General features: G+C 44.2%; 1 protein-coding gene across 4 annotated transcripts in view; it reads left to right on the top strand.

Annotated features, from left to right (window-relative positions):
* Positions 1 to 15,519, top strand: part of RAB6A (RAB6A, member RAS oncogene family) — a gene marked incomplete at its 3' end in the record, with an annotated part of 63,364 nt that extends 47,845 nt beyond the window's left edge. For 3 of the 4 annotated variants that reach the window (XM_082498135.1, XM_082498134.1, XM_082498137.1), the window contains 3 exons: positions 1,033 to 1,126; positions 11,777 to 11,843; positions 15,310 to 15,519. In XM_082498135.1, the coding sequence (XP_082354261.1) occupies positions 1,033 to 1,126; positions 11,777 to 11,843; positions 15,310 to 15,374 (226 nt within the window). Of the gene's footprint in view, positions 1 to 1,032; positions 1,127 to 11,776; positions 11,870 to 15,309 lie in introns of those variants that run through there. The other variant, XM_082498136.1, reaches the window with a different exon arrangement.
* Between the last annotated feature and the right edge of the window lie 205 nt (positions 15,520 to 15,724).

Raw genomic sequence — 15,724 nt, 5'->3', positions numbered from 1 at the left:
TGGAGGAATAACTCATCTTTCAAATGTTTTTCTTAATCTGCTGCTGTTTTCTCCTAGACAACTGTTTTAAAAAGAGCAATTGTATTATTTTTTTTTTTTTCAAAATACTCAAGCTTGTTTTAACTATGCTGGAGGTGGCTGTGACTAGAGAAATCTCAATTTTAAAATTTCTTTCATTTGGTTAAGCACAAGTTTCCAGCATGATACTGTTGAATGAGTTGAGAAACTGTCACCAACTTGTTCAGATGTCAAGAGAGAATGGAGTGTCAACTACAAACTCCATCAGTGAATGAATAAGCTAAAATAATTACAAATATTCATGCTTAATAGATTTGCTAAGATAAAAATGATAGGGGCGAGTAATCTTCCCTTTTAAAACTCTTCAGGGGTTTTCATAAGTTGGCAAACTTAAATGTTTTTATTAGAAGTTGTGCATGTTCAGCTTTTGCAGCATTGTGACTCTGCTTCTTCTAGATTTATGTTATTCTTAACGCAAATGAGTAAAAAGTCACAAAGGTAAAACAAAGCATGAAGGGGAAGTATTCTGGATTTGATTGAAAACCTTGTTTCCTCAGAATAGCTTCATTTGTGACCCTTCTGTCAGATTTATGACATCCTATTAAGATTTGTTTGTGCACACATAAGCCCCTTATATATGCTTGGTCCTTTGTTGAAGTAGTTTGGTAAGCTGCAAGTTGACTGTTGTTATTGGGTATTAAAATCTATTGATTGCTAATTGTTCAGACATAAAAGCACAGCTTCCTGGACAGGGATTTGGAGGAGTCCGGTTGGCCCACTTAGCTGCTCCACTGGAAAGCTGAGTTCTGTGCTGGGAGCTGGGTGTGCCATCTGATACGATCAAACGGTGATACTTGTCTACAGCTGTGCTCAGTATGTGGCGTCTGTATACAGGGAAAAAACATTAAATGCTTTCAGAACTGTAATGAAGCAGTCACCTCCTTAGATTGAAGATAAAAATCTTAATTTTCAAGGTGTTTGGCTTTTTTCCTAATTCTGTGTTATCTTCCCCAGACAAGTGTCCATTGAGGAAGGAGAAAGAAAAGCCAAAGAGCTGAATGTAATGTTCATTGAAACTAGTGCAAAAGCAGGATACAATGTAAAACAGGTGAGTAATGGGTTGGCTGCAATCAGCCCTGAGACTACTTCTGTTAGTGCTCTGGTGTGGAAATGGGACTTCCCCTGTGTGGAAATAGGATATCCCTAGGCACCGGGAAGCCTTTGCTATGGGTGTCAGAGAGACATCGGTAGCTCATACGTACCAAGCAGCATCTCGGACTTGGCTTACTGGCTGAGGTTCAGAAGCATCTCTGACCTCACAGCAATCTCGGAACTTCTTTCCCCGTAGAAAAGAGGAATTATTGAAGAAGCTTTGTGGGTACAGGATTGTACCTTCCTGGATTCTTGATAATGCAGATTTGATGTTTAGTTTGAAGGAATTAAGACATGAGCCAAAAAGTTGGGGAAACACAGGTCTGAGGACTGTTTCTGATACCGATTCGGTGAATGAATGTGGGCAAACCAATCAAGGAGGAATGTGATGGCTTAAAATGCTTCCACTGTACAGTGAGACAGTGTAAACTGGTGTTCCCACTCTGTTGGAAGGCACTGAAAGTGTGAGCAAACGTTCTTGGACAGCCTAAGCTATTTATTTCTGGTAGATGACGCATTGCTTTTGAATCAGGGAAAGCAGTGAAATGTCTTTTCAGCTGATGCAACTGCAGTGAAATTAGGTTTTAAGTTGTGGGATGAGTGGCGGCTCTTTAAATTCTGACCTGCTAGAAGAAGTTTTAGCAGTTGTGTTGATGAAGGTAACTCACTTGGCAAACAGTGAACTGGTGAAAGTAGTAAACACTGCGGAACTGATCTGGTGTTTACATGAAAGAAATTTTGTTTGAGTTTATTAGTTATGTAAGCAAATACGCTTACTAGCGGATCATGAATAGAGAGCTGGAGCTGTACATCCTCACCGACTCAGCGCATAACAGGATACTGCTTTTTCATTGATCTAGCAATTTCTCATATGGCGTCGTGACTGCTAAAGCATTTGGCAGCTGGTCTTATGGTAGGAGGAAAAGCAGCCTAGTGCAAGATGTAGAAGACATTTATGCTTGGGTGTCTCCACAGAGCAAATGCGTGTATGTACATATCTGTATGCATATAATCCCATGTATATTTTATATATATGTAGTAATACAAATAGTTTGTATGCAGAATTGTATCAGGAGTTGCTAAAACAGGCTTATAAATTGCTTTGTTACATTATAGACAGGACTAAAGGGTCTATTATTAAAATGTCCCTTGAATTTGTGTATTAGTAGCAAAATTATTCCCTATATAATGGAATAATTAGATGTGTTAACTTAGCACTGTGTTTCAGTGCATTAGCAAGCATAAAAATGTTCAGTTCCGGGGTCCACCAATTATCCTGCCACAACATGGAGGCTGGCTTGTAATTAAGGCTTGGATTCTGTGTGGGAATCCTTAATGTTTACTTAGACTAGGGGGTGTGCATTTGAGAGCAGTTGCCTCGCTCAAAGAAATTATGATGATGATGAAGCTCTATACTCCCTCTTTCCTTGAGAGAGTTGCTGTGCAGCTGACACGTTTCCAGAAGTCCGTGTCCAAGCCTCCAAGGTAGCTTGTGGCTTTTGGGGCCAGCAGGAGCCCTGATGGTTTGAAAAACAGCAAAATCTTGTATAGTAGTCTGTTTTGGCGTAAGATACTGTTGTTTAATAAAACATGTGCTTTGTAGAGCTACCACAGCCTTCATCATGAAGGATGTTGGCTCCGTTTATTACGTTATGAAGGAGCAGACGTTGCCTTTTTGTATTTTATGCTGAAGCTGTAGAGGGATTGTCCTAATAAGATTGTGAGAGCATAAAGCCATTTCTGTAGCTATAGTCTCACTTGCACACTCTCTAGAGAAAATTCTTAGTTGTATAACGGAGGTCTAGATAAATTATGCCTCTGATTTTAATTGCCAAGTTACATGCTGTAAGACTACTTCTGTGAGAAAATAGGTTTGGTAATAAAAAGTGGTGGTGGTAACCTGGGGGCTAGATCCCTTTGTGTTAATGGAAGATTTGGTGTTCTGAGACATAATTCTTGTTCTTCATGAACATCAATAAACAGTAATAGCTAAAAAACTTGGGGCTGTTGCATATCACTGCATCATAATCTGAGTGGGTACTTCATGTAGTGTGAAGTCTTGTCAGAATTGGACAAGAGGACAGATTTTAAGTGACTTCATTTTATGTGTAAAATATCAAAACAAAAGACACAAGTGGTTATTAAAAAAAAAAGTAAAAGTGGATTTTTCTTCTGAGTTTTGATCTTTGTGTTGCAGGCATGGACTGGGATTTTCAGAAACTTCAAAGCTATTCTATCCTGCAGAATATTTGAAACTCATTTTTATTAGTTTAATAAGTAGCTGTTGAAACAATTCTCAAAGGATAAGACTTTTAATACCACTAGTTATATAGTTCTCTGTTTTCTTTGCAGCTTCTCTATTGGATGATATGAATTTATTTTGCTAAATTGTCAATAAAGTCTTCCTCAATGAAATGGGAAAGCGTATGGGTACAACAGCAGCATGGATACCTTTCCCATAACCTGTATAAAGTCTTTCTTTAATAAGCTGAATGCTAATTTGACCTTCCTGGAACTGATAACTTCTATCCATAATGTATTCTGATTCTGCAGAACAATTACTGCCCAAGTTAATTTTCATACAGGATTTTTAATTCAAGTGTCAAATTATTTTAGATACAAAGTCCATATATTGACTAGATATAATGAAATACATTTATGTAAAAACTAAGATCACCTAGTGCCGGATATTAAATACTAATGTAAGGGTGAATCTTAGACCTAGTGACCAGTCATTGGTTTGTCCACGAGGGTATAGGTTTAGATTTAGCAATTACCATGCAGCTTTGGTACTTACGACTGAAATACGTAGATTAGGGAACATGAACTGGTTTCTTTTGTTTTACTTCCATGCAAAACTCTACTCTCCCACTATTAAAACTTCTCAGGTTGTCAGGGCTTCACTTGGCTGCCTTGAGCAGTTCAGAAAAGCTGACAAAACACCATTGTTTCCCTTTTGTCCTCTCTTCCCAGCACAAAATCTGTCTCCTGGATCTAAGTCCTATGCCCTGGGTTGAAGGTAGGGAATGGCACAAGTAATGCAAAAGGAGACTTGGGGTGAAGCTGAACCCTCAGTCCACCATTGCTGGCTTCTTTGAATTTCCATCCCTTTCACATTAAGATTTTGGTTTATGTATGGTGTTGGATGTAACATCCTGGTGTTACCAGTTCCAGAGCGAGCTTTTTTGTTTGCTAATGTCTCATGTATGGCCCACCATAGCTTCCTTGCTTTTTTTCCATCTTCTCTTTCAGGCCAGAGGTGTGGATTCCAGTGTCACTTGTGTGCAGGCAAGTCATAGAACCATAGAATGGTTTAGGTTGGAAGGGACCTTAAAGATCATCAAGTCCAACCCCCCGCCATGGGCAGGGACACCTCCCACCAGCCCAGGTTGCTCCAAGCCCCGTCCACCCTGGCCTTGAACACCTCCAGGGATGGGACAGCCACAGCTTCTCTGAGCAACTTGCTCCAGGGGCTCACCACCCTCAGAGTGAAAATTTTTTGCCTGATGTCTAATCTAAATCTCCCCTCTTCCAGTTTGAAGCCATTCCCCCTTGTCCTATCCCTACATACTCTTGTAAAAAATCCCTCTCCAGCCTTCTTGTAGGCTCTCTTCAGATACTGGAAGGTGGCTATAAGGTCTCCCCAGAGCCTTTTCTTCTCCAGGCTGAACAACCCCAGCTCTCTCAGCCTGTCCTCACAGCAGAGGGCTCCAGCCCTCATGTCCCTCCTCTGGCCCTGCTCCAACACGTCCATGTCCTTCTTATGTTGGGGACTCCAGAGCTGGCTGCAGTACACCAGGCAGGGTCTCATGAGGGCGGAGTAGAGGGGCAGAATCCCCTCCCTTGCCCTGCTGGCCATGCTTCTTTTGATGCAGCCCAGGATATGGTTGGCTTTCTGGGCTGCGAGCGCATGTTGCCGGCTCATGCTGAGTTTCTCATCAACCAACACCCCCAAGTCCTCCTCAGGGCTGCTCTCCATCCATTCTCTGCCCAGCCTGGATTTGTGCATGGGATTGCCCCGACCCACCTGCAGGACCGTGCACTTGGCCTTGTTGAACTTGATGAGGTTCACACAGGCCCACTTCCCAAGCCTGTCCAGGTCCCTCTGGATGCCATCCCTTCCCTCCAGTGTGTTGACTGCTCCACACAGCTTGGTGTCGTAAGTATGACACCTGGAGTCTTGGAGACATGACTTGCAACCCACCTGCCCTCACTGCCCTGGGTCTGATTGCCATGCAGGGTGAGTGGGAGCAGGGTCAGCTGGTCTGGCAGCTTGGGAAATGCCATGGGGCACTAATCTCGTTCCAGTCTTGATCAGATGTTGAAGAATAATGTCATCTCACAGGTGGTGAATCTTAAGTCTATTTGTGTTGGCCCAAGCGCTTGGGTTCTCAGAGGGATGCTGTCCACAGGGTCCAGAATCAATGTTTGCCCCATTAAGGATATGGAAGAATTAAGGAGCTTAATTTCTTGTCCTGCTCAGGGAGAGTAAAAGCTAAGACGTTTTCAGCTCCTCGGCCTTGGCACTTGTTTGCTAGCCGTCAGTGGGAAGCCAGGCTACTTTTGACCTTGTGTGCTACTTTTAGCTTCTTGTTCATCCTTTTCTGCTGGAAGGCAGCACTGATAAGAGGAGAAGGCACTGTCTTCAGCTCTGTGTTCCCTGTAGCTATTCTACAAACCCAGAGTGCCTGGCTTTCTAGTGTGACTCCAGAAGGTGAGTTCGACCACGCTTCAAACAGCATGTATTTCAGTGCCAGGATCTTCTACCAACAAAGAAATAGAGGGGAACATACTGCTGTCGGGCTTTTTTTGCCATTCCCCTGTGACATGAAAGGGGACAGCTCAGAAGACGACACCTCAGCTAACGCAGTACTGGGGACTGAGGTGGAAGCGAGGAACCTGTGGCTCGGTTTAGAGGCTCGGAGGTGGATCTCCGTGCAGCCACTGCAGAGAAGTACAGAGGATTTGCAGCCTGTGTATGCGCTAGCTGAAACCTCGACATGGCAGGCTTTCATTTTATGACTTCTCTGGCATTTCTTTTCCCCAGAGACCAATCTGATGAGCTGCTGGGGCAAGCCTCATCTCTTCTAGTTGCACACTGTCAAACTAGATTTTAACATACAGCTGCTGTGTACTGTTGGATCTGTGAAGGTAGAGCTGTCTCCAGTCACCAGGGTCCTATATACTTACTGTTCCTTCTGGCTTTGGGGAAGGGGGCGTTGAAGGAAAAATGAGTGGATGATATTACGGAGTAAAAATGGTGATAGTATTATTCTGGGGTTAAATTGATGCAGTAGAGGGGAAAAAATTGGCTTTTGGATCCTGCGAGTTTCAGCAGTGGCTGATTGCCAGGGGAGCCTTAAGACTGAGGAGGGAAGTAGATAACTTGCTTCATTTAATGCAGAGAATTGTAGTCTTTGATTCATTTTATTTGTCAGCCCTGAATAAGCTTTAAAAGACCTTGAGATTCATGCTCTATCTCGGCAGTCTGTATTTCGGGGAATCTTATTGTTAGTCGGTGGATTTCATGCCCAGAATATGTCAGGGTTCATTTTGCTGTCTTGTAGATAGAGAGGGGAGGGAGAGCCCTGAAGACCTCCTTACAGCGGTACCTGGCACACTTTGCGTTTGCTCTCAAAGAGCCACAGGCTGAATATGGTATTTGGCAGAAAAACTTTCTCACGGTAGTAGCTAAAGGACCATGGCCCCTGGAGTAACCCTGTTTTCACAGAGCTGGCTGCGTCTAGCAGCTTGGCTCTTTCTCCTGTCTTTTGATTCTTGTCTATCTGATGGGCAAGAATTATTCTTTGAGTTGCACTGCTCTCCTCTGAGAATGAGAATTAGGGAAACATTTTTGTTTGTTTTGCACTGGGGAACAGGTTTCTTGGTTGGCTTTTCCATCTGGACGGTGATCCTCCTGTCCTTTCCATATTGCTGCCGGAGTGTTACAGTGAAAACTGTTTCATGCCTACAGTCGTTTGTGACGCTGATCTGTTGGGGATTTATTGGCTGGAGTAGTAGCAAAGGCACAGTTTGGCAAATGAGTTGAGACTAATGGCAAGAGATGAGGGAATTTTTTTCACAGTTTAATCAGGGAGATCGCAGGGTTGAATGCTGAAAGAGACTTTGTATGGCTCAGTCTTTCAGACGGCTGCGTTTAATTCCTGCCTTGGAAAAAAAAGTCCTGAATGCTCACCAGTACATGTGGTTTTATACACACACACATGCACAAATATATATACATATTTCTGTGTGTATATATATACACACTATTATATATGCATATATATGTGTGCAACTGCCTGTGACTTTTTTCAGTGAGATAAGGCTGCTGGCTTGGGTCCTGCTGTCACTGCGAAGCAGCGAGGTCCCTGTGTAGAAGGCTGCTTTCTAACCATCACGAAGTTTCCCTAATTGGATTTGTTCGCATATGCTGTGGCTGATAAGCAGAAGGTTAATAAGAAAGAAAGTTGATTTTCTTACTTGCCAAATTCCTTTTTTTAGTCAAATAATTTAGAGGAGAAATACCACTAAAGGCATAATTTTATTCCTGGCCTTAATATAAAGAAAGGATTACTGTATTTTAAACACTTAGCCTTTCTGTCAGCAGCTTGGTTTAAATGCAGTAATTCCAGTTGGTTCCCATCAGCTGAGGCTTTTTTAAGACTCCCCACCCCCTCCCCTCTATAAAATGCATCCCTCGTTTCTACATGTTGTACAATAAATAGCAATGCCATCGTTTAAAACAATTTTTTTTTTTGTAATGCTGTTTCTGCCTAGGATCTCAAAGCACGTGACATCAACAAAGAGCTCTCTGAGATGATGTATTTCCTTCCTTCTATCAGAGCAAAGATGTCAAGTGAGCATCCTCATGCAGGCACGATCTGGTAGATCTGCCAACCTCTATTGCATACCCATCCTTAAAACTGATGGTGGGGACTTCCCCTCAAACCTTCTGCATCAAGAACTGGGTCAAAATTACTCTAATATACATCTGAGCATGAGCAAAAAAAAAAAAAAAAAAAAGGCAGTGTACTGGAAGGGTAGGTAAGCTAATTTGCTCCATTCTCTCCCTCTAAGGTATCAGCAGGAAAGTGTGTGTTGGAAGGGCGAGAGGTTCTCCAGGTTTTCCCCTGCAGAGCTAATAGGGATAGATGTAGCTATGAAGTGATGTGCCAGAGAGGAACAGAGTTTACCATATAGTCTGTTTATGCATTGTCAACATTCCAGTACACTTTTGAAAGCAAATTATAGATGGTATTTGAATTTTTTGCAATGCAATCTGGTGGCTGTCCAGTAAGCCTTTTTTCCCCACCCCCAGAAGTCACAAAGCTGTTTTCTTTCATAAAATTGAAGTTGAGGTCCGTTAATCAGCCTGTGAAAGCTCACTGAATATTGAACATTTTCACAGTAGAAATTTAGGAACAAAGCTCAGTAACGAAGGAGAGGCAGAACCTTCTGTACCCAAATCTGATGGAGTTGGGAGGTTTATTGAAGACTGTTAAAAGGCAAAGAAGGCATCGAGACTGCAAAGTGCTTGTGGATTCAAATATAGTACTAAAACTTTTAAGGCTTCCAGAGGAAGATGAGATTGAGTCTCCGTTACTTCCTTGATCATCTCCAAGCTGCAAAAAACCTTACAATGAATAGTCTAGTGCTATACCAGAGTGAATGAAAAGCTTTTGGAAAAGTAATAAAGCTAAGAAGGTTAGCAGTGCTGTCCTCTTGTCTGATTGGAATGGCAAGGAAAAATAATGCTGACCATGAGCATGTGTTAGGAGATTGCTCTGAAAGGCTGCAGCTTCCTTCCTCCCCCCATTTCATTCTCATAAGCCAAAGTGCTTGTGTCTGACTAGTTTGAAGATGCTTGGAAAATGAGTCACATTGCTTTCTCAAGCAGAATTAAGAGTGAAGAGTGGTGGTGAGATGAGGAAAGCAGATACAGTACCAAGGAGTGGTGAGCTTAATCGATAGGACATTTTTTGTACAAGGATTACGATTAGATCAATGTCTAGCTTCTCCCTGTGTCAAAATTATCTTAATTCTGACCAGGAAATCTCCCTTGCCTTGTAGTTGCACGTTCTTGCTGTCTGTTCAGTGTCAGTGGCTAGTACAGTTTAGCATCTGGAATTTTGACATGATCTTTTTTACTTTGTTGTTGACATATAAGAATTTGCCTGAACTTTTCAGTGAGGGTGGGAGGCTCAGGATAATGACAGAGGTTATAGAAACTTAGAGGGGGGATACTAAGCTTTTTTTCTTTGAAATTTTTGGCTAAAATCAGTGAGATACATCAAGCACTGGTTGCCCAGACCCACCTCCTTGTCTTGGTCCACGTTTCATTGTACGCCCACGAAGTGCTGTTGCTGTTGGTGAAGAAAGGGTGAGGATGCTGGAGCTGGTTTTAAGGGAGATGATAGGAATGGTGAAGGAAAGCAGCTTTGCTGCCTTCTACCTGTCAGTTTTGTCCTCTTCTCACGTAGCAGTCTCCACAGTCAGTAACAAGGAGTGGTGACAGCAAAGGTCAGACACCAACGAGCACAGTGTTTGTGCTCCTGCCCTGCAAAGGTCACAGCTGCACCTGATGGGCCTGGGGGCTTGTTCGTGGTTAGGTTGGAGGGTACTTGTCAAGCTGACAAAGTTGTCTTAGGGTCTTCCCGGCATCATTTGGACACTCGGGGCCAAATTTGCGAAAGCACTTGGGCCCTCATCTGCAAAGCTCTTCAGGTACCGACATTCATAATATAAACAGGCTGACAGTGGCTTGGCTCAGTTTTCTGTGGAAAGTGGGTCACTGGGAATAAGTGGTTTAGCTTTGGGTCATTTGAGGAGAGGACTGAAATAATGCGCAATAGTGTCAATTTAACACATTAAGGCTGATGTCAGACTTGCACCAGGCGTTTTGGGACGCCTGAGCTGCTGTCAGGCATGCAGTGGGGGTGATTGTAACACACTGATGGATGGAGATGTTGAGCGCTTGGAAACATCTAGTGTCCTGGATGCTTGATAACGTGCAGGCAAGAAATAGAGAGTAGTAACAATGTCTGTAATGGTGTAAAAATATTAACGCAGTGTTTGTCAGATGTTTATATCTGGGTGTGTGCTGAGCGCGTCAGCACGGGATCAAAACTCTACTAGAGCTGTTCTTCAAACTTGAAGAAGGTAGATTTAGATTAGATATTACGAAGAAATTTTTCACTGTGAGGGTGGTGAGGCACTGGCCCAGGTTGCCCAGAGAAGCTGTGGAAGCTCCATCCCTGGAGGTGTTCAAGGCCAGCTTGGATGGGGCTTGGAGCAACCTGGTCTAATGGAAGGTGTCCCTGCCTATGGCAGGGGGGTTGGAACTCGATGATCTTCAAGGTCGTTTCCAACCTAAACCATTCTGTGATCCTATGATTCAAAGGTAAGAAACAATTAGGTAATCATTTGATAACCCTGATGAAAAGTAAAGGTGCTATCTATCCTTCCATCCATCCAATCTGTCCTGTTCTTCTGTCCTGCTGCGCACACACTGGCCAAGGCACATGAAAAAGAGAATATTACTGTTGAAACTTGTGTGGTTCCTACCAACTGAACACGGCAGCTTCTTGGAGAAATCACACTCAGCTGCAGGACAGGGACTATCTGTTCCTGTGCAGGAGAAGACAGATTGTTGTGGGTTCAGGAAATTCAAGTGAATTCTCATGCATTAATAGTGGGCAAATCTGTAGGCTCCTTGCCCAGAGGGCTGGGAAAAAGCCATGTGGTAGGAACCCAAGTCTGAGCCTCAGGGGCAAAGGTAGAAGATGTGGGAGAGGGAATTGGTCCCGTTCAGTCTTACCTCTCAGCCTCCTTCAAGCGGAATAAAACTATGAAGAGAGTTTGGAGCTAAGATATTGCTGGGAAACTGGAGACTATGTCCAAGTGAGAGGTAGAACAACTGCTTTGGGATTGCAACTGCACTTGGCCCATGGTCCTGTTCTGTGTGTTATACCCTGAGTGTGGACACACAATAACGATGGGGTGGGCACCAACAGTTGAGGGCACTCAGAAAAGGATTGGGGAAATTCCTGAAAGAAAGATCCTTTGTCTGGTTCATAGGGAGCCTGAGCCACAGATATGTGGAACCTGGAAGAAGATGCTTAGAGGTTGTCATTACAGACATCCACTTTTCTGACACTCCTCTGTGTGTGCCAGCTTGGTCAATATTGGTGACAGACTCCTGGATGTTGTGTGTGACTTTATCAGTGTGTCTGTGCTCCTGTGTAAGTAATGCTCTGTGGAGGTGTGAAGGTCGAGTTCCTACCTGACACGGGGAAGTTCTTGGGGTCTATGGACATCGATGGCAGATGTGAGGTGGAAATGCTGGATTCCAAACAGAGCATATTTGCAGAGAAGGTGATAGAAGGTTTGCTGCTTGTAGCCAGTAACATTTGATCTTCAATAACAACAAAAATGCGGCTTGCCATTTCCTGAGAATAAAGGTTATATTTGGTGTCAGGCTTTTTGGTGGAAGCAGTGTAAATAGTACTGAAGGATGTATTGAATCATTGTTTGAACTGTATCAACTGGGGTGCGCTCTTTAAAGTACGATTGTTTTGATCTGTTCCCTGTGTGTTTTTTGCAGCTTTTCCGACGCGTGGCAGCTGCCTTGCCTGGAATGGAAAGCACACAAGACAAAAGTAGAGAAGACAGTATCCTTTATGCATTTGTGCCGTGACTCAGTGGTGGCAAAGCGCTGCCAAACATTACCATGAATGAGGAAAATGCAGGCCCTGAATAACAAGGGTGAAGAAGGAGGGAGCAATATCTCTCATGCAGCCCTCGGTCAGTTTATGGACATCCCAAAAAGAGGCCTGAGAGGGGGAATAAGGGCAAGTAACCTTCGAGCTTGAAGTACTGAGGTAGAAGGCTTGGTGGGATCAAAGGTGGGTCAAGGGTGGAGACCTCCACTGTAAAGCAGGGGAAGCAGGGACGTTTAGGGCTATGAGGTAGTATAAAAGCGAGGACAACTGAATGAAAGCTGAAGGGAGGACAACGGGCAGGTGCAGAAGGATACAGTCAAACGGATGCAGAAGGATTCTTTGCTGGCTGTTTGAGCAGGCTGGATGTGGGGAGGGAGGGGGAGACTATGGAGTGGGAGAAAACAGCTGCAAGAGGCCTGAAAAAACCCTCTGTGGCTCTTGCAGATCTGACTTGCAGAATCCTAGAATAAGCTAGGTTGGAAGGGACCTTTGTAGGTCCCTTCTCCAACCCTCCTGCTCAAAGCAGGGCTAACTCCAGAATCCGACCAGTCAGAAATCTCCAAGGATGGAGATCCCATAACCTCCCAGGGCAGCCTGTTGCAGTGCTCAACCCTAGACAGCTCTGGGGAGGCATTGGGGTGGTGTGAGGGAGGAGAAGACTCAACTGAAGGGATCAGTTTTGGGGTAGGGAAAGGAGGTGGCACAAGGGATGGAAAAGGGATAAAGCTTTTCTGCATAACAAGCAGTATGGCTAAATCTGAATTGCTTACTGGGCCAGCTGGGTGTGTTTGGGGAGGGCAGGTAAGACCAAGTAGGTGCTTTTGTGGGTGGCTTGTGACGAAACTGTGTTCAGTTTTGGGCCCCTCACTACAAGAAGGACATTGAAGTGTTGGAGCGTGTCCAGAGAAGGGCTACAAAGCTGGTGAGGGGTCTGGAGGACAAGTCTTATGAGGAACGACTGAGGGAACGGGTTGTTTAGCCTGGAAAAGAGGAGGCTGAGGGGAGACCTTATCACCGTCTACAACTACCCGAAAAGGAGGTTGTAGAGAGGTGGGGGCTGAGCTCTTCTCCCTGGTGACAAGTGATAGGATGAGAGGAAATGGGTTCAAGTTATGTCAGACAAGGTTTAGATTGGATATTAGGAAACATTTTTTCACTGAAAGGGTTATTAAATATTGGAATAGGCTGCCTAGGGAGGTGGTGGATTTGTCATCCCTGGAGGTGTTTAAAAAATGGGTAGATGTGGTACCTGGGGACATGGTTTAGAAGTGGTTTTGTCAGGGTAGGTTAATGGTTGGACTTGATGATCTTAAAGGTCCTTTCCAACCTCAGCAATTCTATGATTCTGTGAAACTGCAGGAGTGGTTGTGGTTGCTCAGCGTAGCTCTGAAGGTGAAAGAACAATCTTCTTACAATCTCTGCTCCACCTGACTACACGTTTCTGCTCACTGGGATTAGAGGGGAAAGGTAATGCAGAAGGCGGAGAGACGGCTGCCTGCATCTGCGTGCAGCTCCTCCTGCAGCAAGAGTGCTGGAGGGGGAGTGAATGGAGCAAGAATTGGGGAAATTGCTGTGGATGCTTCCAGATGGAAGCAAAGAGGGGTTGCGTTGCATCTTGATTGAAAGAGTTTGAGATGCTGGAAGTGAGTGAGCTTTTTTTGAGAAGAGAAACTTTTTCAGGGTTGTCAGTTTTATTTGCAGCAGGGATCATGTCACTGGCAGCTGGTAAATGGAGGAGAAATGGTGCTTTGGGGGAAGGAAGTGGCAGGAACTGTAGGAGGGGGACAAGCTTGATGCTGAAACTGCATCTCCTGTAGAGCATCTTCCTGCGTAGGGGAAAGGAGGATTTTGGAAGCTGTGGATTGCAGCTGTGAAGGCAAAAGCTTTGTGCGATATGGACTTGATTGATCAAAAATACTTCGTTATGCAGGTCACCAAAAGGTTAATGAGCAACAGTCTTTTTTTAATGAGTGGACGGTGGTAGAATGCACAGGCACTGGCTGATGGGCCTGCGGTTTCCCTATCAGGGAGTTTGATCACTGGTCTCTAAATGAAAGTGCAATAAGGGCACTTTGGATTTGACTTCCTGCAGACTGCAGATAGCAGAAAATGAATATGATTGTCTCCCAGACAGCTGTGCTGGGATTAATGGGGGGGATTTTCCATAGGCTTTTTTGCAGAACATTGAGGGTTCAAGGATCTTGAGCTGCTCGTGCTCAGTGATGAAGCTAGCAAGGCTCATTTCGAACCTCTCTGGCTCGATGTGTCACTCATTTAAATGTGTATTGCAGTTTAGATCAGCGAAACAAATGGACCAAATATTTGAGATGAATTATTGGTCTTTTGTTTCCCTTTTTGTGTTTATTTTTTCCTAACCTTGGAAAAAAGCAACTTCAACCCCCTAAAGAAACAAGTTCGAGGCACCAGCTGTGTGACCTGTTTGTCTCTTTGTTAACTGATAAGAGAAATGCTTGAGACTTTTGAGTCGGGTTTGGGGATTAGTGTTCAAAGCTCCTCCTGTGAAAGGCTACATAAGCATTGTAACTGCAGGGCATCAGTTGGGAATTCGAGTGCCACAAAGGGAGTAGCTTATCGCAGGCTGGTTCAGAGCAGCAAGCTCTCCAGCGACCTTATGCTCTTGTTGGATATTAGCTGTCATTGCGAGGGGTGAGTTTGGGGAGGCGGCAGGGGTTTTGTTGGCTGGTGGCGGGGTGAGCAGAGCGGTTTAACTAGAGGAAGGATTGATGGGAGAGTGCAGAATGGCATGTACGGAGCGTCGCATCTGTGAGCTGCGGGTGGTGTAAGTACTTGGGGGTTAGCGATGTGTGCAGTTTGAGAAGGAATGCTTTGCTAGAATGTGCTGCTGGAGGATTCTCTTAGCAGGGCACGTGCTGCCATCTGTATTCAAACCCAAAGAGGCTCTCCTGCCCTCCCCAAAGCTGAGTGCGGACAGGGGAGCGAGAGGGAAGTACACCCTCCTGGGTGCCCACCCGCTGGAGGTGCTGCTCAGTGCTGCGAGACTGAATCGAAACTCTGGGTTTCCAAGATGTTAGTGATTCCCTCTGGAAACAGTGATTAGACCCTTTAGCGTATACATCTTTAATTACTATAGCAATTGCTTTGGAACAAGAAGAGATCACTGGGGGAAGAGCAGACTCTGGTTGGGGACAGACGTTTGGGGTCTAACGTTGTTTCTCCTACATACTTAGAAGGTGCCAATGCCAAGGCAAGAGGGGCTCCTGAGAAACCTGTCTCTCGACTTTGGTTTGAAGCTGGTCTTTTCAAGAGCTTTTGAAAATACTTCGCAAGTATTTTGGTGGGAAATAACTGAAAATGCTAGTCAAAATCCTGCCCTGCCTGTGCTTGGTAGGGAAAGAGCGCTGGATATTTGTTCACCTTAACTTGTTTCTTCCAGTGATTGACATAAAACTGGAAAAGCCTCAAGAGCAGCCTGTCAGTGAAGGAGGCTGTTCCTGCTAATACCATGTGGCTTCTACCTTTCTCCAGAACATCACTGCTTTCCCTCCCTTTACTCTTCATTGACTGCAGTGTGAATATTGGCTTGAACCTTCCCCTTTCAGTAATAACGTATTGCAGTTCATCATCGCTGGCTGTCTCGTGGAGATGATCTATTAGCTTCACAAGCACACACACACACAAAGAAAATGTCAGTGTCTTCATTATTTATAAGAAAAAAAAAAAAGCCAAAATATTCCAGCATATTCTAGTTATAACTTTAAAAAAAATAGGTACAATTTCTTAATATTTGTTCCTTTTTTAATATGTTATGATATTGCACTTTGAAATGATGGAAACTGAGTAAGTTTTGA

This window comes from Vanellus vanellus (genome assembly GCF_965231255.1).
Source record: "Vanellus vanellus genome assembly, chromosome: 1".
Lineage (NCBI taxonomy): Eukaryota > Metazoa > Chordata > Aves > Charadriiformes > Charadriidae > Vanellus > Vanellus vanellus.
Note: the sequence above shows the minus strand (reverse complement) of the source record. Positions and strands in the feature narration are given on the sequence as shown.